The 24,881-nt window shown below is 47.1% G+C and overlaps 1 protein-coding gene across 5 annotated transcripts in view; it reads left to right on the top strand.

Moving 5' to 3' along the window:
• The window catches only part of ANKRD6 (ankyrin repeat domain 6), a 215,981-nt gene that overhangs the window by 135,851 nt on the left and 55,249 nt on the right, over positions 1–24,881 (top strand). For 3 of the 5 annotated variants that reach the window (XM_060114597.1, XM_060114599.1, XM_060114596.1), the window contains exons 1-2: positions 19,235–19,302; positions 21,625–21,963. In XM_060114597.1, the coding sequence (XP_059970580.1) occupies positions 21,670–21,963 (294 nt within the window). In that variant the 5' untranslated portion in view covers positions 19,235–19,302; positions 21,625–21,669. Of the gene's footprint in view, positions 1–19,203; positions 19,303–21,624; positions 21,964–24,881 lie in introns of those variants that run through there. The other 2 variants (XM_060114600.1, XM_060114598.1) reach the window with 1 other exon arrangement.

The following is a 24,881-nucleotide window of genomic DNA, read 5'->3' as shown; positions in this document are numbered from 1 at the left end:
AAACCCATGTCATCCTCATTTTGGTGGTGCATATCCTCTGGCAGTTTCCTAAGAGAGGGAACATGGGAGACAAATGTTTTGAGAGTCTGCATATCTGAAAACAAGATCTTTATTCTACCCTCTCATTTAATTGACAATTTGGTATGAAACCTAGAACTTCGAAGGCAATGTTTTATTGTTTTTGAGCCTTGTTCTTTTGTTTTTGAGTGTTGCTGTTGGGAAGTCAGCTCATAGATGCTAACTTGCAGCTGCCTCCTGAAAGGCCTTTTGTATCCACTGTGCCCCCCGAAGGCCTGCCCACTCAGAACCCAGCTCATGAGCCTCTGCCACCAGCAAGTCCACCGAGAATGGTTCTGTGCAGGTGCCCTGCGTGGAGCTCACTTCCTCTGCACTGGTGCAGCGCTTGCTGTGCGTTGGCTCCGTGTCCCTCAGAATTGCGTACTGCTCTGTGGGTGCTCAGAACTCCCCAGCAGACTATCACTCTGACCTGGGCCAGTTTCTGTTTTGTATTTCTCTGTGTTTGACACAGAAGGAAAGCTCTGGGTATGGAATCCAAAGACCTTGATACAGGTGCCTGCTCTACTACTTATTAACTGCTTGTTAATGTAGGCCAGACTTTCTCAGCTTCTGCACTATTGATGTTTTGGGCCAGATAATTCTTTGTTGTGGGAGGTTGTCCTATGCATTGTAGACTGCCTTGCAGCACCTCTGGCCTCTGTTCATTAGATGCGTGGTACTCTCTTCTCCCTGGTTGTGACGATCAAAAATGTCTCCAGACCTTGCCAAATGTCCCCTGGGAGGGGGGCACAATCACCCCTTGCTGAGAAGCATAGATGTAGGCAAATTTCTTCACTTTACAGGGCTCATTTTCCTCCCAAAACTTAGAGGATTTCCATAGGGCCTAAATGTGATAACACATGTGGCTGCAGTTATAAAATCTAAGTGGGCACAAAATATTGGGTCTGTTTGTTTAACCCCTCCAGTGCCTAGCACAGTACTCACTCATTAGGCCCCATGTGTGTCCAGTGAGGGGAATAATGTTGCTGAGTGTAAGTTGCTTACACTCAGTGCTTACTAGGTGTCAGCTACTCTTGTAAGAGTCTACAGTGATTAAGTCCTCTAAACCTCACCACGACTCTGTTCTCATTATACAGATGAGGAAACGGAGGCAAGGAGAGGTGAGGTAACCTTCCCAAAGTTTCAGGACTGGGATTTGAACCCCGACCCTCTGGCTCCAGAGTTTTTGCTCTTAAACACCATGTTTTCCCTGTGTGTTTATGACTTTGGGTTGGGAACATCCTGTGGGCTGCTTGTTACTAGAGCATCTTCCTTGGCATCTTACACATAGGAGATATAATCTGCAAATGTTTTACTGACTAGTAACTCACGTGCCCAGGTACTTTAATAAAGCAGTTTCCCAATAGTGTATTGTACATGTGTGTAACATTTTATACTTTGCAAGTTATTTTCGTATATGTGCTGCTCATCCCCAGAACTCCATGAGCTTTTTCTTTTGGACTTGTGAGGAAATGGAGGCCCCAAAAGGGAAGTGACATACAAGCTAGCGCGTGCCAGAGGTGGCACCAGAACCGGGATCTCCTGGCTCCCATGCTGATGTCATCTCTGTTACACCAGGGGCCTCAGATAAGGGCAGCCTCTTCTGTCCTCATGGGGATTTTACCTAGGAGCTAATAGTGTGTGGGTATGATACCTTATCCACCAAGCACGAGTGGAGTTGCCATGCGCAGGACAAGTCATCAGAGGCAGCGGGCTTGGGAACTGGGAATTGGTGTAGAAACTACACTTAAACATTTAAAATTCATTTAAAAAAATTTTATTGGAGTATAGTTGATTTACAATGTTGTGTTAGTTTCTGCTGTACAGCAAAGTGAATCAGTTATACATATACATATATCCACTCTTTTTTAGATTCTTTTCCCCTATAGGTCATTACAGAGTATTGAGTAGAGTTCCCTGTGCTATTCAGTAGGTCCTTATTAGTTATCTCTTTTATATATAGTAGTGTATACATGTCAATTCCAGTCTCCCAATTTATTCCTCCCCCCCTTACCCGCTGGTAACCATAAGTTTGTTTTCTACATCTGTAACTCTGTTTCTGTTTTGTAGATAAGTTCATTTGTACTCTTTTTTAGATTCCACATATAAGTGATATCGTATATTTGTTTTTCTCTGTCTGACTTACTCCACTCAGTATGAGAATCTCTAGGTCCACCCGTGTTGCTGCTAATGGCTTCGTTTTTTTTTTAGCAACTTTTTTTTAGTAAATTTATTTATTTGTTTGTTTGTTTGTTTGGCTGTGTTGGGTCTTCGTTGCTGCACACGGGCTTTCTCTAATTGCATCGAGCGGTGGCTTCTCTTATTGCAGAGCACGGGCTCTAGGCTCACGGGCTTCAGTAGTTGCAGCACATGAGCTCAGTAGTTAGCGGCTCGTGGGCTCTAGAGCACAGGTTCAGTAATTGTGGCGCATGGCTTAGTTGCTCCGCGGCATGTGGGATCTTGCCGGACCAGGACTCTAACCCATGTCCCCTGCACTGGCAGGCGGATTCTTAACCACTGTGCCACCAGGGAAGTCCCGCTCCAGTATCTTTTTAAAGAACTTTTAGGAAGCTGGTCCTTGGGATGTTTCACCGCAGCTTTCGTTTTCTCTGAAAGTAACCAAACAGAGGTTATTTGATGCAGCTTTAGTTAAGAAAAATGCAGTTTCATTCATAAAATTAACGTTTATCAAATTTCTATTTGATACCTACCACCACCCCTGAGTAATGACATAGGATTTAGATGATTAAGAAGTACAGACCGCAGGGCCTCAAGGCATAGAAAGTGAGCCCCCCAGAGTTCACTGCTGAGTGGATGGGTAGAAAACTCAACAGGTGGCAACTGGTGGGGGGGGAAACATGGAAGAAGGGAAGGAAAAAAAAGAACTAAAGACCATATGCAAACTTACGCAATGTCATGTGTGTCTAATTTATGTAATTTATGTAAAATGTTACACTTGCATACATGTTCATGCACAAAGAACTTGGAAAAGAGTTACATTTATATTGACCAGTTATATCCATTGATAAATGAAAACGGCAAATAGGAAAGTAGCAAGTGATGGGTACAGTCTGATGCATTTTGGTTAAAGCGCAAATCCACTTCTGTCTGCCAGCCTGCCTCTATTTGTGTGAGCACAGAGAACCGTGGGGAACACGAGACTGCTGACGCCGGTTGCCTGGCAGCGAAGATGATTAGCTTTGCTTTTATAGATTTTTCCATTGTATTGTTCCGCTTATTAAAACAAGCCTATATTACTTGAGTAATTTGTGAAACATGAAATCAAGTTCAGAAATGTGTGTTGAGTGTCTGTACCAGCACTGGCCCAGTGCTGTATGTTTACCATCCCACTGAAATTCTCGCCGCTCAGAAAGCCTGTGCTCCTGTCTGTGTGATACCAAAGGGGAAAGGGAGGTGCTGAGCAGGAAGCAGCTCGAGCAGTTGAGTAACTTCCCAGTTAAGTCGTCAGTAACCCCGGGGGGAACCAGCCCTGTCTGGCTGTGAGGCCCACGCTAGGACGGCACCCGCGCAGTCCCTGTGCCTTCCAGCACCCCGCCAGCCACCCTTCCCCAGCTGCTTCTCCCCATCAATGCACACAGAGAAAGAGGCCGTCCTGTGGGAGGGGCTTAGGCCAAAGGGCCTTCTCCTCCCCACACCTCCAACACCACAGACACACCATTCCCAGTTTTCAAGCAACTTCAGGAATTCCCGACCAAGGAAGTGTAGTGCAAAGGGTATGAACCTGGACCCAGGATCCAGACTCGCCTGGGTTCAAACGCCAGCGTATTTACTAGCTCTGTGATCTTGGGGAAGTTACTTGTTCCCTTTGTCATTCATATCATCACCTCTGAAATGAGGGTTAAGTAGTACTGGCTACCTCAGGAGGTTGTTTCAGCACCAGCGGAATCAATTATGTAGGGTACTTAGAACAGCACTTGGCACATGGTAAGCGCTGGATGTGGCAGCCGTTACCAGGCGGTCCTGATGATGCAACAACCAGCATATCTTATGGTCTGAGAGTCGTGGTCCGAGTACCAGGCAGGGAGTCCTGAGGGGAAGACACAGGCCAGTCAGTGCCCTCATCTGAAAAATGAGGCTAATCCCCACCTTGTGGGGTTGCTGTGAGGATTAAACCAGATGACAGCTGTGTAGCGGTGTCCAGCACTGAATGAAGAGAGAATTCTGCTTCCAGCCTGGCTGTCTACCTGCAGCTAGGAGTTGCCAAGCCTCCACAATTGGCAAGGGCCAATCCCTTAAAGTAAACCGCCTCGCATCTGTGCTGCTGAATTGATGAACATACTGGGGAATGCTATTCAGCCACAGAAAGGACTGAGCTACCAATAGAGGAAAGAATGTGAATGACTCTCAAAGCCTTATGCCTTTGAAGCCAGACACAAAAGGCCACACACAGTGTGATTCCCTTTGTAGGACTTTTTAGAAGAGTCAAAACTATAGGAACAGAAAATAGATAAGTGATTGCCAGGGACCAGGGATGCTAGAAAGGGATGACGGGGGCGGGGTGGGGGAAGCGGATGGCAATTTGGGGGAGGAAATGAAAATCTCTGTTTTACTTGCACTGGTGGTTTTCTATGATTCTATACATGGATCCAAACGCATCAAACTGAATACTTAAAAACGGTGAATTTTACTGAATGTAAATCATACTTTGATTTTTTAAAAAATATCTGTTCTAAATATAGTGATTGTTATATAAGGAAATAAACTTAAGGGGGTTTAATAACTTTGTTCTAGTCATTTGTTGGGGAGGGGGACATTTCCCCTCACCCCCTGCCCCAAGTTCTTTTGGTTGGTCTAATCATTAAATTGACACAAGACGCATCCACAGGAGAAAAAAATTTAATTCATACACACACAGGTCTCGCAGAAATGGGATCCCCGCCCACCCCGTCCCAAAGTGACCAAAGCAGTTTGTTTATATATCATTTTTAGACAAAGGAACAATTATTTGTGAAGATTTAACAAAACAAAGGGGCTTGTGCTTGGGAAAGCAGACTCATGAAGAAGTTTGCTTATACAGCTTTCTTAGCCTTGAATTCTCTAGCTTTGGTAGTAAGGATGCTTTCTATCCCCCTGTTTTATAAGGAGGGTATCTTCACATGGGAGATTTATCTCCTGCTTTCAGAGGGAAAGAGGTGGGGTGGTCAGAGTGTTTTTTGAAAGTATTTTTTCTCACCGGCTATTTCCCAAATAACTTTTTTTTTTTTTTTTTTTTTTGCGGTACGCGGGCCTCTCACTGTTGTAGCCTCTCCCGTTGCGGAGCACAGGCTCCGGACGCGCAGGCTCAGCGGCCATGGCTCACGGGCCCAGCCGCTCCGCAGCATGTGGGATCTTCCCGGACCAGGGCACGAACCCGTGTCCCCTGCATCGGCAGGTGGACTCTCAACCACTGCGCCACCAGGGAAGCCCTCAAGTAACTTTAATTCAGAATAATCAGTGTGCTATTGAGGCCTATTTTGGGTGGCCTAACCTGGGCCCCGACACATTTATAGGTTGTCTGTGGCTCCTGTGGAGCTTTCATATTAGGTATCCCATTACTAGTGAATGCCTATGCTCCAATAAATATAAACTTTAAACTTTTAAAAAGAGAACTGCAAACGGTTTGATTGTAGTAACGTCACTTTCCCAAGCATGACTTTTGATCGTGTCTGCAGAAATGAAGAGCGTGCAGGCCTGGTAGATATTTTCAGCAGCCACTCCCAAGGGAAGGCTGGAGGTGGATAAATGCTGTACATTCACGGCCTCAGGAAATGCAGCCAGAACAGTGGAAACCAAGGATCTTTTTTGTTGATGTTCATTTGCTTTGGTTTTGATTCTGTGGGAGTGTGTTTAATATTAGGACTTACTGGAGTGGGGTGGGTCTGAACTTGTTTGCCAGCCTGTTGGTTTGTAGTCCTTTCCTGAAAGCTGCCAATCCCCAGTCCCCAAGAGGAGGGCGGCGTGAGAAATAGATGCTTACAAAGCTGTTGATCAGGTGAAGTGTCCACTTGAGAGAATGTGTTGTCTGTCGCATGCTTCTTCCAGGAGACTCCATCCATTTGTTTAAAAAGATATAAAAGGGACTTCCCTCGCAGTCCAGTGGTTAAGAATCCATGCTTCCACTGTAGGGGGCACGAGTTTGATCCCTGGTTGGGGAACTAAGATCCCACATGCTGCGCGGCTCAGCCAAAAATTAAAAAAAAAAAGATATAAACAATTTAAATATTTTGAACAGGTAATATTTACATTCACATGGTTCTAAAACAGAAGGCACAAAAAGTTGATAAGTCTTTCACACTCTCTCCCAGCGGCTCAGTGTCTCCTTTTCTGAAGGCAACCTGTGTTACCTGTTTCTTGTGTTTTTTTCCTGATAGTTTATGCCTATATGTGCAAATAGATGTATCTCTATGTATATCCCCACAAATTGCTTCTGTACAAACTGTAGGACACTATACATACCCTTCTTCCCTTTGCTTTTCTTCAGTGAACCGTAATTGGCTTCACCCATCCCCTATTGATGGGCATTTAGGTTCTGTTAACCTTCTGTTCTTAGAACTTATGTGGCAGCTACTGACCTTGTCCTGAGGTCTTACCACACAGCGTGGTTCTGTCTGTGGGACAGGTTTCTGTAAGGGGCACTGATGGGGCAGGGCATAATTACAGGACAGGCCCTTGTACTTTTCAGAACTGCTCTGCACGGAGCTTGTGCTGGTGTGCACTCTCCCGGCAGAGAGAGGCGGGCCCGGGAGCACTGCCCTTTCAGCGCGCTGTGGCCAGTGCTATACCAGCCCCTCCCTCCTCCCTCTTTTCCCGGCCCTCCTTCCGAATGCATCCTGCCTTTCTCAATTCCTCGCCAGGAGCTCTCGGCAGTGGCTCTCTTTGGCCTTTGTTCCTCTCCCCTTCGGCATGGGTTCATAGAATTTTCTCTTTTTCACCAGCTCTGGCTTGTGTCTAGTGCCAGCTTCCCGGGAGTCAGGGGGAAAAGCAAGGGGTGGCTGATGGGAGGCCAGGGGCGGGAGTCTCCACACATCTCCTCCCCTTCCTCACCCTCCCAAGGCGGCCTGGGACTGCGCATCTCACACCCAGTAGGCAGCGTGTTCTCACCTCCTGGGTGAGGGCTGAGCCTGCGCAGGGCTGATGCAGCCCCGGTCCTGCTCTTGGATCCACACACTCCATGGGGGCCCTGAGGGTGGGAGTTACATGTCAGGTCACACAGAAAGTCTGCCTTTTGTTCTCCAACAGCTAGAAGCATCACCCTGTGGGAAGAAAATATCCACCGGGAAAACTCAGGCCTTTCCTTTGTAGTTTATTGTCAGAAATCAGGGAAACTTGACATATGGTGGTAATTCTGAGCAACTCATAAAACGAACACGTGTTCAGATTTTATTTAATCAATTAGTGAGGGAACCAGTAAGATGTTGCAACTGCTTCAAAAGAGAATGCAGAAAATTACAAACATGCAGGTCTCGGGAAAGCGGAAATAAATTTGCTTATTAGGCATAAAACTGGCCAGTATACACTGAATCTGCTAGACACAATTTGTTGGCATCACCCTCAGGGTTCCAAGACTTACAGACTTGTGAAATAGCTCAAAGACAAGGAAGATAACCTGGAGATGACCTGGAATTGCACTGCACCTGAAATGGGACACCTGGTCATCTCTCTCGCTTTCACCCACTTTATATTTTTATTTTAAAATTTTTTCATGTTTAAAAATTATAGTAAAATATACATAACGCAAAACTTACTACTTTAACTGTGTTTAAGTGTTCAATGGAATTAAGTCCATTCACATTTTCGTGCAACCACCAGCCCCATCTATCTCCAGAATTCATCTTCCAGATGGAAACTCAGTACCCCTTAAACACTTCCACCCCATACCCCCCTTGCCCTGGCAACCACAACTCCACTTCCTGTCTCTGTGACTTTGTCACCCGTTTAAGAATCTCGCAGTGTTTCCTTCCCAAGAGCAGAGGCAGAGAATCACTTCACCACCTCTGTGACCCTGGCCTCCTTGAACCTTGGTTTCCTGTCTGTAAAATCAGCCTAACCCCTACCTCGGGGATTTGTTGTCAGGGTCAGATGAGATGATCCGTGCAGAGTGCTTGTACTGCGTAATAAGGATGTAGAACGAGCTCAGAGGAGGGTAGTTATTACCGTAATTACTGTTTTCTCACTTGCATCCGTGGTCCCCAGAGGCACAGAAGTTCCCCTCGGTAGGTCAGCAGTTTTCAGTATTGACCACATGTATGATCACCTGGAGAGCCTTAACAAGATACGGATGCCCAGGTTCTGATTTAACTGATGTGGGGTGTGGCTGGGCTTGCTTCAGAGCCCCCGTGACTCTATAACGAGCAGCCGGCTGGCAACCCACTCACTGCTCCGGGCTTTCCTCCCGGGAGCCTGGAGCCCCGTGTGTGGGGCGGGGCAATGCTCTCTGCAGAGCGCTGCCAAGTCGGTGCTTAGATGCCTGGAATTCATGGCGCTCTTTGTGGAACACCACGGAGTACTGATATTCTCGATGTCATAACGCAAGCTAGAAACAAGTTCACCTGCAGGAGGAGATCCACGTCTTGAGTGTGGGAAGGCAAATGCATGCTGTGAATTGCTGTGTGGCCCACCTGTGAGACGTGCGTGGCACGTCACTGGGTCAATACTAGGAAAGTCTCAGGGAGGGGTCACTTAGGATGATGAGGATGTTAGTTAAGCTAGTGTTTCCCGCAAAGGTAGCGGGTGCCCCCTGGAGATGCTCCTTTGGGGGAGGGAGAGGGCAGTGTAAGAATTGGTGTCATGGGTCAGACTTAAGTCCCTGCCTGGGCCTGAGGGGAGACGTGCTGTGACTGAGGAGAACAAGCCTTGAAACGTCAGGGATGGACCCTTAACACTGACTCAAGCACCTCAGGAGAGGCAGCCGTCGCTACGGGAGTTGTTCCTGTGGTCGACCCTGAGTCTCTTGGCTGCTTGCTTACGGCCTCTGGGGAAGTCTTGGGAGGGGTGCCTTGCTCTGCGGGGCCTCTTCTGTTGCCCTCTTGCTGTGTCTGCACTGGTGTTCAGTGGGGGGTGAAGGCAGGCCCTCTTTCCCCAGCTCCGGGCAGGCCTGCTGGGTGCGGTGGCCCAGAGGCCCAGTCCGCACCTGGGTGTTCACACAGCAAGTCAGCTGCATGTCCCATCCCTGGGTCTGTCTGTGCAGGGTGTGCTCTGTTGCCTTAGCAGTCTGCGCTGAAAATGGAAGCCTCAAGCTGCACAGCTGACTTGTATAGCCGAGATTAATGTGCTGGTAACACCCCCTAAAGCCACATATTTGATAGGTCCTAACCACGTGAGAGGAGAGGTGAAAACGGCACGGCATGGCCGGGTGTCAGCATTTTAAAATCTTCCCTAAGCACCTGTGTCTTTCCTGAACGAAACGCATTGGAGGATCCCTGGTTTCCAGGCCAGTAATCGTCCTGTTGTAAGACTTCCACGAAGTGTCATCACCTAATCCACGCTCTGGGGTTGCTATAAAATAAGGAAGCCAGAGAGGAAAGAAGCTTTAGAAGCTGCTGAGCTGCCCACTTGGGCCTCTGCTCAGATGCCAGTGCAGATGGTCTGTTGGTGGATTCTCTATTAGTTTTCTTCTTTCTCTTTTCTTACTCTTAAGCTGTAATGACTTCGGTTTCAGAAAATAAATGAAGCCAGGAACTTGTTTGGAGACTGAAAATTCTTTCTCAGCAGGCCTGTTGGTTTGTTTCCAGTGAGAACTGGCTGTTGCATGTTTAAGTTGTTATAAACCAAGGATATAAACCAAGATGGGTGAGTAGGTGGTGACTATGCCTGGTCTTCTTTCAGCCTGTGTTTCCATCAAATAGAGCAACGTATAAAGAATTCTACACCATGAGCAAGTGAAAACGCAAGGCTGATTCTACATCCATCAGTGTAATCCCCGTATCAATAGTTGTCTTAGTCTGCTTAGGCTGCTGTAACATAATACCACAGACTAGGTGGCTAAACAGCAAACATTTATTTCTCACAGTTCTAGAGGCTGGGAAGTCCAAGATAAAGGTGCTGGCAGATTTGGTTCCTGGAGAGGGCCCTCTTCCTGGCTTACAGACAGCCACCTTATTGCTGTGGAATATTAGTCAGACTTAAAAAGGAATAGAATCCTGATACATGCTGTGACATGGATGAACCTTGAAAACATTATGCTAAGTGAAATAAGAGAGACACAAAAGGACAAATATTGTATGATTCCACTTATATAAGGCACCTAGAATAGGCAAGTTAATAGAGATGAAAAGTAGGGTGGGGGGAATTCCCTGGCAGTCCAGTGGTTAGGACTCTGCGCTTTCACTGCCGAGGGCCCGGGTTTGATCCCTCGGGGAACTAAGATCCCACATGCTGTGTGGTGAGGCCAAAGTAATAAAAAAGAAAGAAAAGAAAAGTAGGATAGAAGTTAACAGGGGCTGGGGGAGAGGGGAATTATTGTTTAATGGCTACAGAGTTTCTGTTTGGGATAATTAAAAGTTCTGGAATTGAATAATGGTGACAGTTGCACAACATTGGAAATATACTTGATGCCACTGAATTATAAACTAAAAAATGGTTAAAATGGTAAATTTTATGTTATGTATATTTAACCATAATAAAAAAAATTTTTTTAGTTCACCCAAGAAGCAGAAAACTTAAATAGTCTAATTACCATAGAAAAGATTAGAAATGTGATTAAAGATGCAACCTTTAAAAAAGCGCTAGAGCCAGATGGTTTCACAGCCCTGTTCTGTATTTTAACAAAAAACCAATTCCAATGTTGTTTAAACTATTGTAAAGCATAGAGCAAACTGGAAAGCTGGATTTGTGTTACGAAACCAGTGCAACCTTAATACCAAAACCAGGTAAATATAAATGAGAGTGAGAGAAATAATAAAGAACTATAGAGCAATCCCAATTATGAATTAGAAACAAAAATTCTTAATAACCTTACTTAATAAAATACAGCACATATCAAAATAGTACAATGTGACCAGGTAGAGTTTGATCCAGGAATGCAAGATGGTTCCGTAATTCATTATACCAACAGATTAACACGGGAAAAAACCCACATGATTATATTAACAATTGCTGAAAAGGCAATGACTCCAATAAAAATCAGGAAATAAGAGAGGACAGTTCTTACCTCCCAACCATAGTTCATCAGGCATTGGACCACCGTGCTTTGCTCTGTCAATGTTTCAACATGTTGAAAATGTAGTCTAAGTAGCTACCTGCAAGGAGCATGGAGGCCATTAACTGATACCTTCTAATTTAGGAACAGATGTACTATAGGAACCAATGGGATTCTTTTTTTAAAATTAATTAATTTATTTATTCAGCTGTGCCGGGTCTTAGTTGCGGCATGCGGGATCTTTTAGTTGAGGCACGCGGGATCTTTTAGTTGAGGCACACGGGATCTTTTAGTTGTGGCATGTGGGATCTAGTTCCCCGACCAGGCACAAGACCCAGGCACCCTGCATTGGAAGCGCGGAGTCTTAGCCACTGGACCGCCAGGGAAGTCCCTAACCAATGGGATTCTTTACAGCCAATTAAGTTGCTTGAAATATTTTGGTCCTTCTGGTTGGTGGACCTTTCTAGAAGCAAGCTCAACCCTAACAGTTTCTGCATCACCTAAAAAGGAATTCTCTTATTAATGAAGCCATTATGTTTGAATAATTGATTCCTAACCATACACATTTAAAATCATCTCTCCCAATTATTTATGATTATTAGGCCCTCCCCAAAGTAAGACTTAGAGAAACATTATGAAGCTTTTTGGCACTGACCATTTTACAAGGAAGGACTGTTATTTTAGAGGACAATCCCAGTAGCCCTACCCGAGTATGACTGGACTGTTGACCTCCGCCAGTGCAGGAATTTTACACCTGCCCCCATTACATTTTGTCTTGTTAAAATTAGCCTGTCCTTCCAATCTGAGATTGTATTGGATCCTGATTTTTGTCATCCAAGGACTTTATTCCCTCGCTGTTTCTTGTCACCTACGGTCTGATTAAGATGTGATGTGTCACTCATCCAAGTAGGCAGGTAGACAAATCACATTTCCAAAAAGGAAAGAAAGTTCTGAAGTCTCTTTAAACTATACATTTTTTTTAAATGTAAAGTTTTATTTTCTCACTTTCCTTTTATCCATGGCACTTTTTCTTTGTCCATTTTCTCCCCTGAATATCTTGATAACTTTGTTTTCATTGAATCATAAGCCTGAGAAGGACTTCGAAGTTTTGGACCCAAATCTACACCATTCCAGGCAGTCGGAGCTCTGGGAATACTGTTTATGATAAGGGGACCCTGGGGACACCTAAGAAAGTTTGTGGGGAGCCTTGTAATACAACTTAAAACAGGAACAAGGGGCCAAGTGGCCAGGATTCCAGCTGTTATTTGTTCTGCCACAAATAAAACTTGAGCTCTTGAAAATCACTGACCTCTGCTAGCCTTACTTATCCTCTCCAAATTAAATTCTCAAAGACCCTGTTCCATCCGAATATTATATTGTTTCTAAAATGTGTGCCACTCCTACTTTACTAATGTTACAACTTGCTTGCTTCCTCTCTCTCTCTTTCCTATTTCCTTAATGCTGCAGGTAATACAGACAGACTTTACTCGCCTCAAAAAAGACTGCATGACCCTGACCTATTGTATTTCTCATGATCTGAAGAAAGGCAGTGTCGTCATTTTGAAATTATTACACTAATTTAGGTTATACCTAAATTCTTCTTGTTAAACTGTTTCCCTTCATGTGGGTCACATCTCTGCACCTGCCCTCCTTGTAACAACACCCAGTTAAGATGGCTCAATTGTTTTATGTCTTTGAGCTAATGAGTCTCAGTTCCTTTAGCCTCCGTGAGCTTGAGCAGAAGCATATCATTTTGTTCCAGGAATGGCTAAGCACCCTTTCTTCTCACTCCTCAGGTCCACTCTGTTAGACCAGGCAGCTCCCTTGAGGAGTCAGGGCTCAGCATCCATGGGGCAGGTGTTCATGGGGCAAATGTTGTCAGTGTGAAAGGCCTGCCCTTTAGTAAGGAGGATCTGAGTTACCTAAGCAGGAGAAAGGAGCTGTGACCCAGCTTCCAGGTCCTGACTGGAGTAATGTGTGACCAGGGTCACGGGCCAGGACTCTTGGGTACCATGGAGTCTGTATGAAAATAGTCTTTCCAGGCTTGTTTCTGTGGCTTGTGGTTCTCAAATTACCCCTGGTCCGCCTCCCTGGGGCTCTGCCCCTCCCAAGGGAGGTGTCTCCAGTGTAAATGCCTTGGTCCGCCTGGAGTGTCTGGTGAGAAGAATTAACACAGGGAGGAACAAAACACCTCCACTTCCTTTCAAGGTGTATTTTAAGCTGGTTACCTTTGACTGGGCTCACTTGTTGGTGGGAGATCTTTATCTGAACAGGAATTCTTCTCCAGGAATATTCCCTGACCGAGCCCCACCCCCTCCAGCTGGGAGTTAGGCTCTTCCAAACGAGTAGCAGGGACTTTTCGTTCTGAGCGCCCTTTATGATCACCTGAGAGTGTAATTTACGGGTCACTTGCTGGAACAGGAGTCACTCTGATGTTACCATGCAGCAGTTCTGCTGGAAATCAGGACCCGCAGGGCTCAACATGCCAGAACAAAGCAGCACCCGGACCAGAGCCCAGAGCTGTTGACAGTGAGGCCACTTTTTTGTAGTTGTTGCCTGGCTACGTCTCAAGGCCCTTTGCCATTCAGTTCCCTGGAAGTGAGTGGGCTCCAAGCCTCTGCCTCTCCCTGGTTGGATCAGGGAAACGTGCTCCCTGCAGGGTCCTGCACCCTCTCTCCCGTCGCTGTTCTCACATGGCCCGTCCTGACCCCAGGGCAAGTTGGAGGGACCACCTTTAAAGCATGCAACGAGGGATTCATAACCTCCGGCTGCACGTTAGAATCACCTGGAACTTAAAAAACACCCACTCCAAGACCCCACCCTAGGCTGATGGAATCTGGGATTGAAATTTGAGATCTTAAAAATATTTTCAGGTGACTCTAATGTAATGTGGAACAGCATTGAAAACCGGTAGTTTATGTTAGCGGCTCTCAAAATGTGGTTCTATACTAGCAGCATCTGCTTCTCCTGGGAACTTGTTAGAAATGCAAATTCTCAGCCTCCACCCCAGGCCTACAAAATCAGAAACCCTGGAAGGGGGCCCAGACAGCTGTCTTTAACAAGCCCCTGCTGCCCAGTAAAGTTTGAGGACCACTATTAATGCACAAGCAAGCTAGTTTCATGTGAACTGTGAATGTAACTGCAAAAGCACCAATAGAAAAGATGCAGTGGAAAAGATGGGGTAAAAACGATAATCCTTGTATGGGGTGGTAGAATCACAGATGATTTGCTTTCATTTTCCGAATGTTTAGTAATGTCATTATATTGTTTATATACTCTTCTAAGATACAGGACGTTCTGGGTTGAGGAGATGTAGTCTTTTAGTGTTTAGTTGGGGACAAAAGCATCATGAGGAATGTACTGAGAGGAATGACTCCTGCTGGGACAGTCCCCACTGGGCAGGTTTCACCTGAGGGCCTGTGGCTGCTCTGGGGAGGATTATTCCGGCCCCTCCTCATCTCCCACTGGGCAGGTTTCACCTGAGGGCCTGTGGCTGCTCTGGGGAGGATTATTCCGGCCCCTCCTCACCTCGGCCTACGGGTTCTCAGCCCAGGTCACTCATCGGAATCACCTGGGGAGGATGTATAACCCCCCCCCTGCTGCCTGCGCCCCCACAGAGCACTGAGTCAGCAACTCTGGAGGAAGGCCTCAGGTCTCAGGACGGGTGGACAGACACACAAACAGACCAAACTCCCCAGGCGATTCAGATGTGCAGTGAGAATGGACAGCCTCTCTCCTCATCTGGAGATTCTGAGGAAACCAGGTAATTTGCAAGCACCCTCGGGGTGATCATCTGGGAGCCGTGGGAGCGTCCTGAGAGTGGAGCCCTCTGCCAGGGGAGTGCCTCCCCCGACAGGAGGCAGGTAGCAGGGAGTGTGGTGGGCCAGAGCGTGCGGGCTGGGGTCAGATGGCTTAGGGGTGAATCCAGACTCGAGTTACCTGCTGTGTGACATTGAACAAGTGACTGTCTCTCTATGCTGCAGTTTTCTCATCTGTCAAATGGGCTTAATAATGCTCCTAGGGCTTCCCTGGTGGCGCAGTGGTTGAGAGTCCGCCTGCCGATACAGGGGACACGGGTTCGTGTCCCGGTCCGGGAAGATCCCACATGCCGCGGAGCGGCTGGGCCCGTGAGCCATGGCCACTGAACCTGCACATACAGAGCCTGTGCTCCACGACGGGAGAGGCCACAGCAGTGAGAGGCCTGCGTACCTCAAAAAAAAAAAAAAAGAAAAAACATAATGCTGCCTACCTCCTAGGGTCGTTGGGAGGATTGAATGAGCTAATACATGTGAAACTCTTAAGATGTGCCTACCGTGCCGTAAGCGTCCCATAAACGTTAGCTGCTGCCGGCCCTTGCTCTCATCCTTGTTGCTGTTGGTCTTGCTGGGCTCACCAGGGCCTGGGTCGAGTTGGGTTGAACTGGTCTTTGACACACTAGGCAGGGCCTAGGACAAACCAGTGCTTCAGAAATTCTTTCTCTTGTCATTCATGGCCCACAGTCTTTTCTCCTGTTCCCATGTCTTCCACTGGCCATTCCTAGGGGCGTGGAGGTGAGACCGGTTGTACCCTTAAGTTCAGGTCATTCAAAGACCCCTCTAAGGATCAGTTTTTATTTGCCCCCTCACACTTAGGGTGGTCTCAGCCTTCTGCATTTGTCAGGCATGACCTTGGGGTATCCCTGTGTGCTGGGTGGGAGCAGCTACTCCCCTGAATGGCTCTACTTTTGTTGCTTTTCACTACAGAATGTTCTGGAAAACTAACCACGTTTCTGGGTGGGTGGTGTGTGTGTGTGTGTATATGTGAGGGGTTGTGTTAGGAGAGCCCAGGGGACAGGGGTGGACAGCTTCAGGGTCAGTGGGAAACCAGTTACTACCGCCTTTGCTACTTGCTATAGTTTTACCAGATGCCAGAAAAGGAGCCAGACATGCAAGGGGGACACTGACCCTCCTCAGAGGAGCCCCTGTGTCACTGTTGCAGCTGCTCAGATGCTCGTGAAGCCCCCAGGATGCCTACACCTCCTCTGAGGGGTTGAGACGTCCCCGAACCTGGAGGCTGCAGCCTGCCGGGCCCGCCTTGTCTCTGGTCAAGCGTGGACCTGTGGAACTTGCTCCAGTGACCCTGGGAGGCCCGGCCTGCCCTGTGGTTGAGGAGCGCCGGGATTGGTTTGACCCTGCAACACTGCAGAGTCCACTTGCCTCCTGGTTCACGGAAGGTGCAGTCCCGCACTCGGGGAGATCACGGCCTAGTGGGAAGGGCCCTCAGAACAGGACTGGTGGTTCCCTGAGGGGAGCCGAAGTGCTGTGGGTGTGGAGAAGGCAGCCGGGAACATTCCTTCTCGCAGAACTGGAGAAGTGTTCTCAGTAAAGAAGCCCCCTTCCAGAGAGACGTGGAGACTTGGGACCTTGTATTTCAAAAATGGCAGTGGGTGAGTGGAGCAGACCTGGCTGGTAGGACCCTCGAGCCTCCAGCGAGGGCCCACCTGGCTATCCAGGTGACCCAAGATCCAAGTCTTCTCCCAGGTCCGTGCCCTTGAAAAGATCTCCCTTGTCTCTGAGGCAACGGTGCAGGGGTGCCAGGGAGGAGAGGCAGCGGTTGGGGTGTCTTCAGGGCGAGGCTGGGGACAGTTGGAGGAAAGGAAACCCGTGATGGATGCTGGGCGTCACCTCACTTATCCTGTTTGAAGCCTCCGGGGTGGGTAGTGGAGACCGTTCCTATTTCACAGATGAGGAAAGCGGCTTAGGGGAGTGTCGCACACAAAATCACACAGGTGTTACCAGTCAGAGCCGGGGTTTGAACTAGGCTTGTCGGGCTCCAGTGCCTCTGGCCTCTCTTTTCTCCACAGAGGGGCTCTGCTGACCTTGGGTGAGGAAGCTGCCTCCAGTCCAGGGCCACCTTGTTAGTAATCTGTAGTTCTGAAGTGCCCTCCAGACGTGACCTGGTTTGAACCACATCAGTGTTTCCTTCTCTGGATCTTCTGATTTTTAGGTGTTCACTTGGGCAGACCCTTTGGCCTCCTTGGGCCTCAGCTTCCACAATGTAATATCTGGTTGCTGACAGGGATGTTCCTTGGGGCTCCCCTGACCTGTGGCACCAGCTAATCCTTGGCCTGTGGCCGCCTTCCCAGCCTCTCTCGGGGCAGCTTCTGCCCTCACGGTCTGCACTTTCCAGATGCTCAGAAGCTCTTGTGTCCCGCCATCCTGTCAGCCTTCCTCACAGCACACACGTCTTTCTTCTCACAAATGCAATGGGCTTCCCCTTGCTTCAGGATGCTCTAGAAGCCTTGTGAAGGTCACTGATCCGATGACCTGTACAAGGACGCAGGACAGGTGGAGCCCGGGGCCAGGCCCAGCGGGGGAAACCAGGCTCTCTGGCTCCATCTCATCAGCTGTGGACATTTCGTCGGAGGAGTCAAGGTTAAGCGGCCCACGCTGAGCACAGTTGCCAGCCAAGGCAGGTCACGCTTTCATCTCATCTCAGACGTTGCCTTTTTATGAAGGCTTTTCATAGCCCACTTTCTTAGGACAAACTTTTTTCTTAATTAAGAATTCTAATTTTAAAGGGAGCTCTGACCTCTTTCTTTCCAGAATCATTCTAATGCTTTGATTGCATTTCGCGGGTTGAAATTAAGATCCTTTACCGTCTGCTATCTCTGTGTTCCTGCAAGGCTAGTTACCTACGGCAAACTGGCACTTGATTGAGATCATAAATGGGTTTATCCTGATAGAATATCAATAAAGGCCTTTGGGAAGTTTTATCAAGATGCGAGAAAGGACTCAGGCCGTGCGAGACCCTTATTCCTCTGGGAGTGTTTCAGCACAGGTGGGGGCCGGGCATGGTTAAATGCTGTTTGGAGCTGGGGTGGGAACGTTTCTTCACCGTGAACTTGAGGGAGAAGGCAAAGGCAACATAATGGCTCCTTCAAAAGCTGGAGAATTAGGCGTTTGGCAAGGTCAGTTCTCTAGATGGAAACTGATATACACTGAAGAGGATTATTCTGAGTGTGACACTCAGTGTCACAGCTCAGGAGCCTGCTTGCAGGGAACGGTCATCTCTATGACCCACCGGCAGGGCTGAGAAGCCCGCTCAGGTGCACAGGAAATGTGTACTCAGGTGTGTTCTGCCAGCCACTGGGAACAACCTGGAGCCCCTCAGTGGGAGAATGAGTGAATGATGTGATAATATTTTTTAAAAACTCAAAAATATAATGTTGCCCCCCCCCAAATTGCCAAACGACATTGTGCAGTTTAATACCATTTATGTAAGGTTTGAAGACAAGCAAAACGATGTTCATCTATTGTGCGTGGCTACAAACATGTAGTAAAGTGTAATAAAAGGCACGGGAATGACAAATCCCAAATTGAGCGGTTACCTCGGGGCTGGGGGGAAATGAGATCTGGGAGGGGTTCATGAGGAACGGCTACGGTTCCTCTGATTTTTTCTTAAAGTGATTGGTGGGTGTGTACATTTTAAAATGTTCCTATTTTTGAATGGCTGAAATACTTTGTAATTTTAAAATTTGTTTCTAAAGAGGGGAGAATGTGTTCTGATGGTTTGTCCATCAGTTTCACTTTTGAGGAAATTACTAACTAGACTTCTCCGGGGCTGATTAGCTTGACTCCTTGCTGTCCTCCCATCTCTTACCCCATCAGATGCACTGTGGCCACTTCATCATCCCTGACTATCAAACCAGTGGGGAACTAAGAGAAAACTTGAAAGCCCTCACTTTCCTACTTGCTGGTTGGATGAGCGGGGAGTAGAAATTATGCACTAAGGGAAGTCTCCACGTTTTGAGCATATTTTGTTCCTTGATCACAGTGCCAGTAGCCAAGGTTAACCAAGACCAACTTGAATTCCGGATGAATCCATAAGAATCTCCTGCCAAACTGAATGGGGGTGGGGGGGGTGTGGTGGGGAGCGCCACTGTGCAAACCTTGCTCTAGGCTCCCCGCCCCCAGGGGAAGAGCGTGTGACGTCTTGTTCTGAAATCAGTGTTTGCTCTGCATTAACAGCATGGCCGGACCCCCCTGCATCTTGCTGCCAATAAGGGCCACCTTTCTGTGGTCCAGATCTTGCTGAAGGCTGGCTGTGACCTCGACGTCCAGGACGATGTGAGTAGAAGCCATCATGCTATCAGGGCATGGCTGTCAAGGGGGCTTGTCTGCCTAGAGTCCCACAACGTGTAACTAGCTATGAGGGGAGGGAGGGGGCAGTAGGAGATGCTCTGCAGCACTGTGTAGCTTCATCTTGGTGGGAAGAACTTCCTCTTGAAGGTCTGCTGTGGGCCCCATTCTCAGTAGCAAGATTGAGTTTGGGAGTGTGAGCTGGTCTTCCCATCATGGTTCCTGTCTAGTGGTAGTACTTGCTGTCTAGTATTATTCAAGTGCAGAGCCTCGAAGGGCATCTTGTCCATGTCCTGTCTCAGAAGGAGAGCACACAGACACACACACACACACACACACACACACACACGTATGGGCAAGGCTTGCCGGAAATGTGTCATTGACCAAACTTATAACTGGAGAAAAAGTGAGGCTTAAAAACTTAATTTTTCTATTTTCTTGCCTTGATTTCTCTTACTCTGTATACATTCAGTTAAAAAGGACCTGTTTAAAGAAACCACAGCACACTGGTCTCATGGGATCTGAGGAGGAGGCCTCCAGAAAGAGGTCACTCTGGTGCTGTGCCATGATTGAAACTCAGTCTCTGAGTTTCTTTAGTCAAATTATCTAGAAAGAGATTCCAGATGGCTCTTTTTTTTTTTTTTTTTTTTTTTGCAGTATGCGGGCCTCTCACTGTTGTGGCCTCTCCCGTTGCGGAGCACAGGCTCCGGACGCTCAGGCTCAGCGGCCATGGCTCACGGGCCCAGCCGCTCCATGGCATGTGGGATCTTCCCGGACCGGGGCACGAACCCACGTCCCCTGCATCGGCAGGCGGACTCTCAACCACTGCGCCACCAGGGAAGCCCCAGTTGGCTCTTTTGGAGTCAAGAATCCATTCCTGAGTAAATCAGTAGCTGGCATGGGGTCACCTAGTGCATAGGGTGGCCCTGTTGGGTCTTTGAAGGGGGTGAACTCTCTAAGAAGGGGATGTAGAAAAGATTATGTAAATTGCCGTCCAGTGAGCTATTAGGAAAATATCCTAATGATAATCTGATTGGAAGCTATTTTCAGAAACTTTCAATTCTGTTTCTAACTCTAATTTGTATAGTAGGACTCAAAGGAGAAAGGACTTTTGTGAGGAACACAGAATCTTAGAGAGTTAGTATTTATAAACCCCTTCCAGATTCACCTGTAATCTCTGTGGTTACAGAACGTTATCAGATTTCAGAGCCTCAGGTGGGCTAGGGTGTGGGTTACCATAGTGCTTCGAGTTTTCTTTGAGTCTCTGTGTAATGTCCTAAAACTTGGCAAACACACAAGTTGAGAAGGACAGCATTCACAAAGAAATAACCAAATATGTCATATACACGGGCAGAAGGCTGTCAGTGTCATTCATAAATTTCTGGTTATATTTGGAACCTACTGAGTCATCAAGGATATTATTTTCAAAAGATGCTGATCTAGCTTTAAGCTGTTGATTTCTACCTTGGGTCACAACACTTTTTTCTTTCCTTGCACTGTAGCCATCATAACATCCCTGAATATATCTTATCCTTACATGACAGGAGCAAAAATACAGGGAGAGAGAAGAGATTCTGACCACAGGAAACGCAGGGCATTCAGTGCTTGGTGCAAATATGTCGGACTGCATCTGGTTTTCTCTGCATAATTGAAGCCCTTGCTTGCCACGGTGGCAAGGCTGCAGTACGAGGCATGCTAACCCATCCTGACCCCACACTCCTGTCTCAGGTCCTGAGCTGCGAGTATCACTGTGTTCTCCTGAAGCAAAAGCCATGCTGACTTTCTAGAACTACTGCTGTTTATATCAGGCAAGATAGGAAGTAAAAAATCAGGAGCCAAGGCAGCCAAAGGGGGACATGGCAGCAGAAGGAAAGCCAGCTCTACTTTTAGAGAGGAACTCTTTCACTTATTGAAATCTTTTTTTTTTTGCATCTTTCCCTTGCTCTAGACGATGCATACATTGCTTCTCCCAGGTAGCTTAAAACAAAACAAAACAAACAACAACAAAACAGTGTAGAAACAGCTGGGAATGGAGAAGGTAGAATTGATCTTTACTAGTTCTGAAGTAATGCATTTGCCAGAATATGGTTCATGTGTGTCTTCTATACATTTACTGTGCTTGTTGATCAGCCTTGAAACTCACGGAGGAATTCAAGGAAGAAAACTCTTTATGAGTGTTCTTTAAAGAAGCTGGTGGGAGATTAAGTATTGGAAAAAAAAGCGTTTCAGAAGTTACCTGTCTTGGGTGATGGGTAGCGATAGAGAAGGTTAATGTTATGAAGAATTTACTCCTAACTTCGTGTTCTACAGATACTGTGCTTTATGTCATGGTAAAGACTGAGAATTAGTTGAAGAATGACCTCCAGTGCCCTGGAGTGGGATTATTATGAATTTGAACCTGTGGAAACCAGTTCTTTAGAATATGCAACTCCAGGGGCAAGTTCCCTCTTGCCTCCTGCCAATCCTGTCAACTCTCATTGGAGCTCTAAGGCCATCTCTGATTGGTCAATGAGCAACCACACGGCCCCCACCTCAGAAATAGTCCAGGACCCCGTGGCCACGGTAAAAGGCATGAAGGAAGAGAAAAATAAGAAAAACCAGAGACGCAAGGCTAGGAAGAACCCTGGAAGATCAGAGAGAGAAAAAGAGGTCAGCAATTATTTTGTGCACCTACCCTGTCTTGAGCTTCCTTGCAACATGTCTCCCTGTGGCACCTGGGAGGGATTCCTCCTGAAGAGGGGCGTGGTCCACCCTTGCATGACTGGGGTTTCTCCCATGAGCTTGGCTTTGGAATCTGCCCACATTTGTGCTCACTGTTTTTCACCATGTAGGAGAGAACACTAAAAGTATTTCAGAACAAAGTTCTAGACCTCAGTGGTTGCAAACCTTTTGAAATCCCAAAGTAAGGAACACTGACGTCTTAGAAAAATGGAGAGCTGGCAGTTCATGCACTTTGCAGACAGTTGCAGTCACTTTGGAACACGCTTTGCCTGTTCCAAACCGAAGTGCCAAACTGCAAGATTGCTGGGTCTTCAAGTTTCCAGCTTCAGCGCTTTCCTTCTGCTTCTTTGTAGTCAATCATCCAACAAATACTTCTCAGGTGCCTTATACTTGCCAAGGCACTGGGCTCAATCACTTAGCTTGATGATGCCATAAAGAGGCAGCCCATCCCACAGAAGCACCTGATCTTTTTTAAGGCCTGTCTTAAGGTTCATTGACTTCACAGGTTGTGAACAGCTCAGGGTGAGCGCGAAAGGCCTTGCCAACTTGAGTTCTGCCCCAACTGTGCTACCCCAGATTAGCTGGTTATCCCCTGAACTGCACTGGGCCTTAGTTTTTTTTAATTAATAAAATGAGAGAATTAGGTGCCACAGTGCTTGGAGCGTAGTAGAGGATTAATAAATATTCGCTGAATAAATAATGAGTAAATTTGGTTGCGAGTGCCACACTTTTCCCAGCTTTTTTTTTTTCCTCCAAAGTTTCAGAATTTCATGGTTGATATTTAGATCATATAGAAATAAAGAGTATGTCAAAGTTGCTGCTTGGGTCTGTTATAAGTACGTAGTGAGGATACATCTTGTTCTTTTCTGTGTCATATTTCAAAGAGGAGATATTTCAAAAGTAAGTTTTAGTTTTATAGGAGGAAGAGTTGATTCACAGGTAATTGACCCTGTTTCAATCAAGGGTCTCAGGTGTTTGCTTGTGCTGTGTTCTGGGGGAGAGTAGCTCTGAGACAGCCCGAGGTGGTCCTTGGCTTATGTATTTCGTATCTCTCAGGCTGTGATGCTCACCTTGGCAACCTCAGGGTGACTGGGTTTTATGTACCAGAGAAAGTGTCTCACCCAGTCCTCCAAACCCACCCCAGCTGGTGTGAGCAAAGCTAACGGTCCTGCTCAAGGACCACTCAGGGTGGGGAAAGGCTGGCTTTGGCCTTCACAGCCGTGTATATCCGACACCTGAGGCAAGGACCCTGGCTTTGAGCGGGTCTGTGACTGAGGGGTATGAAGATGGAGGGGAGGCTGTGGCCTGGAGACAGGCAGGGCCAGGAAAGGGGACACGCAAGAAACACCTGTGCCAGGGGGCTGAGGACCCTTTGTTCCCACCGTAGCCTCACCCAGGTCGTCAGGTCTCCTTGCGCGTTTTGCTCGTCCCTCTGGAAATTGACTTTTAAGAGCTGAACTAGAAGTGAGATTTAGCTTCTTGCATTGAGCTAGAGTTTCACAAAGGAATGTTACCCCCAGGGAAGCAAGTACAGGAGATTCATGCTAAAAGCAAGTAATAAATACTGGTGACATTCTGGCTCCAAAGCTGCCTCAACTCATGATTTAGTGGCAGCCCGTGAAACACAATAAAGCATTTGACTTGAAGCCAGGCTGAGGTTAGACTGTGCCTTGGCTTAGCAGCAAGAGTGGCCGACACGACCCACACTTTATGCACAACGCGCACAGAATGGTTTCATTTGGTTACGTAAAAGTGTTGTTCTGATTGGGCCAAGGAGTGCTAGTTAGAATGCCAGCAGCTTGTGGGAATAGTAAAAGGCCTCTAATGATTAGAAATCTGACTGAGCCTGTGTTTACCCTGAAGGAGGGGGCTTCAGCCTCACTTCTGTTTCTGAGAACAGGGCACCACATTTCTTATCAGGTCAGTAACAAATTGCACTTGGGGTCCATTTTGGGAAAACCCATCACCATGCTGGTAGGGAAACAGGCAGTCTTGGAGATTCTTACAGAAGTTTTAAAAAGTTAAGACTGGGCAATTTTCATGATTACTAAGTACACCTCATCTGGAAACACTTCCTACGTTGTTTGAAGACGATGTGTAATGGCTTCGCACACCTTGTGCAAACACCGACCCGGTGGCCATGTTCTGCTTTTGACTGCATGGCACACAGAAAGGGTCCTCTTTGAGTAAGGGGTCTTGGAAAGGTGGGTAAGAAGTAAACCAAGGCTAAAGCTGACTTGTAATAGGAATAATAGCTTAGGATGCCAAGGGGAGGGTTTGGTGACAGAATGCAGTGGACAGTGGATGGAATCATGGTAACGGGAGAGTGGAGGTCTGGACCCATCACTGCAGAATGAACAGTGAGAAAAGCTTCTGAGACATGGACAGTCCCTTTCCTGGTATATTGGTACAGCTTAGACTTTTAATAAATAGCAGTTTTTCCTGATGCTAGAAATTATATGTGTAAAATGTTGGAAAGTATTAAAAAGTATAAGGAAGGGCTTCCCTGGTGGCGCAGTGGTTAAGAATCCGCCTGCCAATGCAGGGGACACGGGTTCGAGCCCTGGCCCGGGCAGATCCCACATGCCGTGGAGCAACTAGGCCCGTGCGCCACAACTACTGAAGCCCGCGCGCCGTGCTCCGCCATAAGAGAAGCCACTGCAATGAGAAGCCCGCGGGCCGCAATGAAGACCCAACGCAGCCAAAATTAAAATTTATTAAAAAAAAAAAAAAGTATAAGGAAGAAAATAAAAATCATTTCCCCTCATGTTTTTTTTTTGTTTTGTTTTTGTTTTGGCTGTGTTGGGTCTTCGTTGTTGTGTGCTGGCTTTCTCTAGTTGCGGTGT

The sequence above is a fragment of the Mesoplodon densirostris genome, chromosome 12 (assembly GCF_025265405.1).
Source record: "Mesoplodon densirostris isolate mMesDen1 chromosome 12, mMesDen1 primary haplotype, whole genome shotgun sequence".
Lineage (NCBI taxonomy): Eukaryota > Metazoa > Chordata > Mammalia > Artiodactyla > Ziphiidae > Mesoplodon > Mesoplodon densirostris.
The sequence above is the reverse complement of the archived record's forward strand: the minus strand, read 5'-3'. Positions and strand labels throughout refer to the sequence as shown.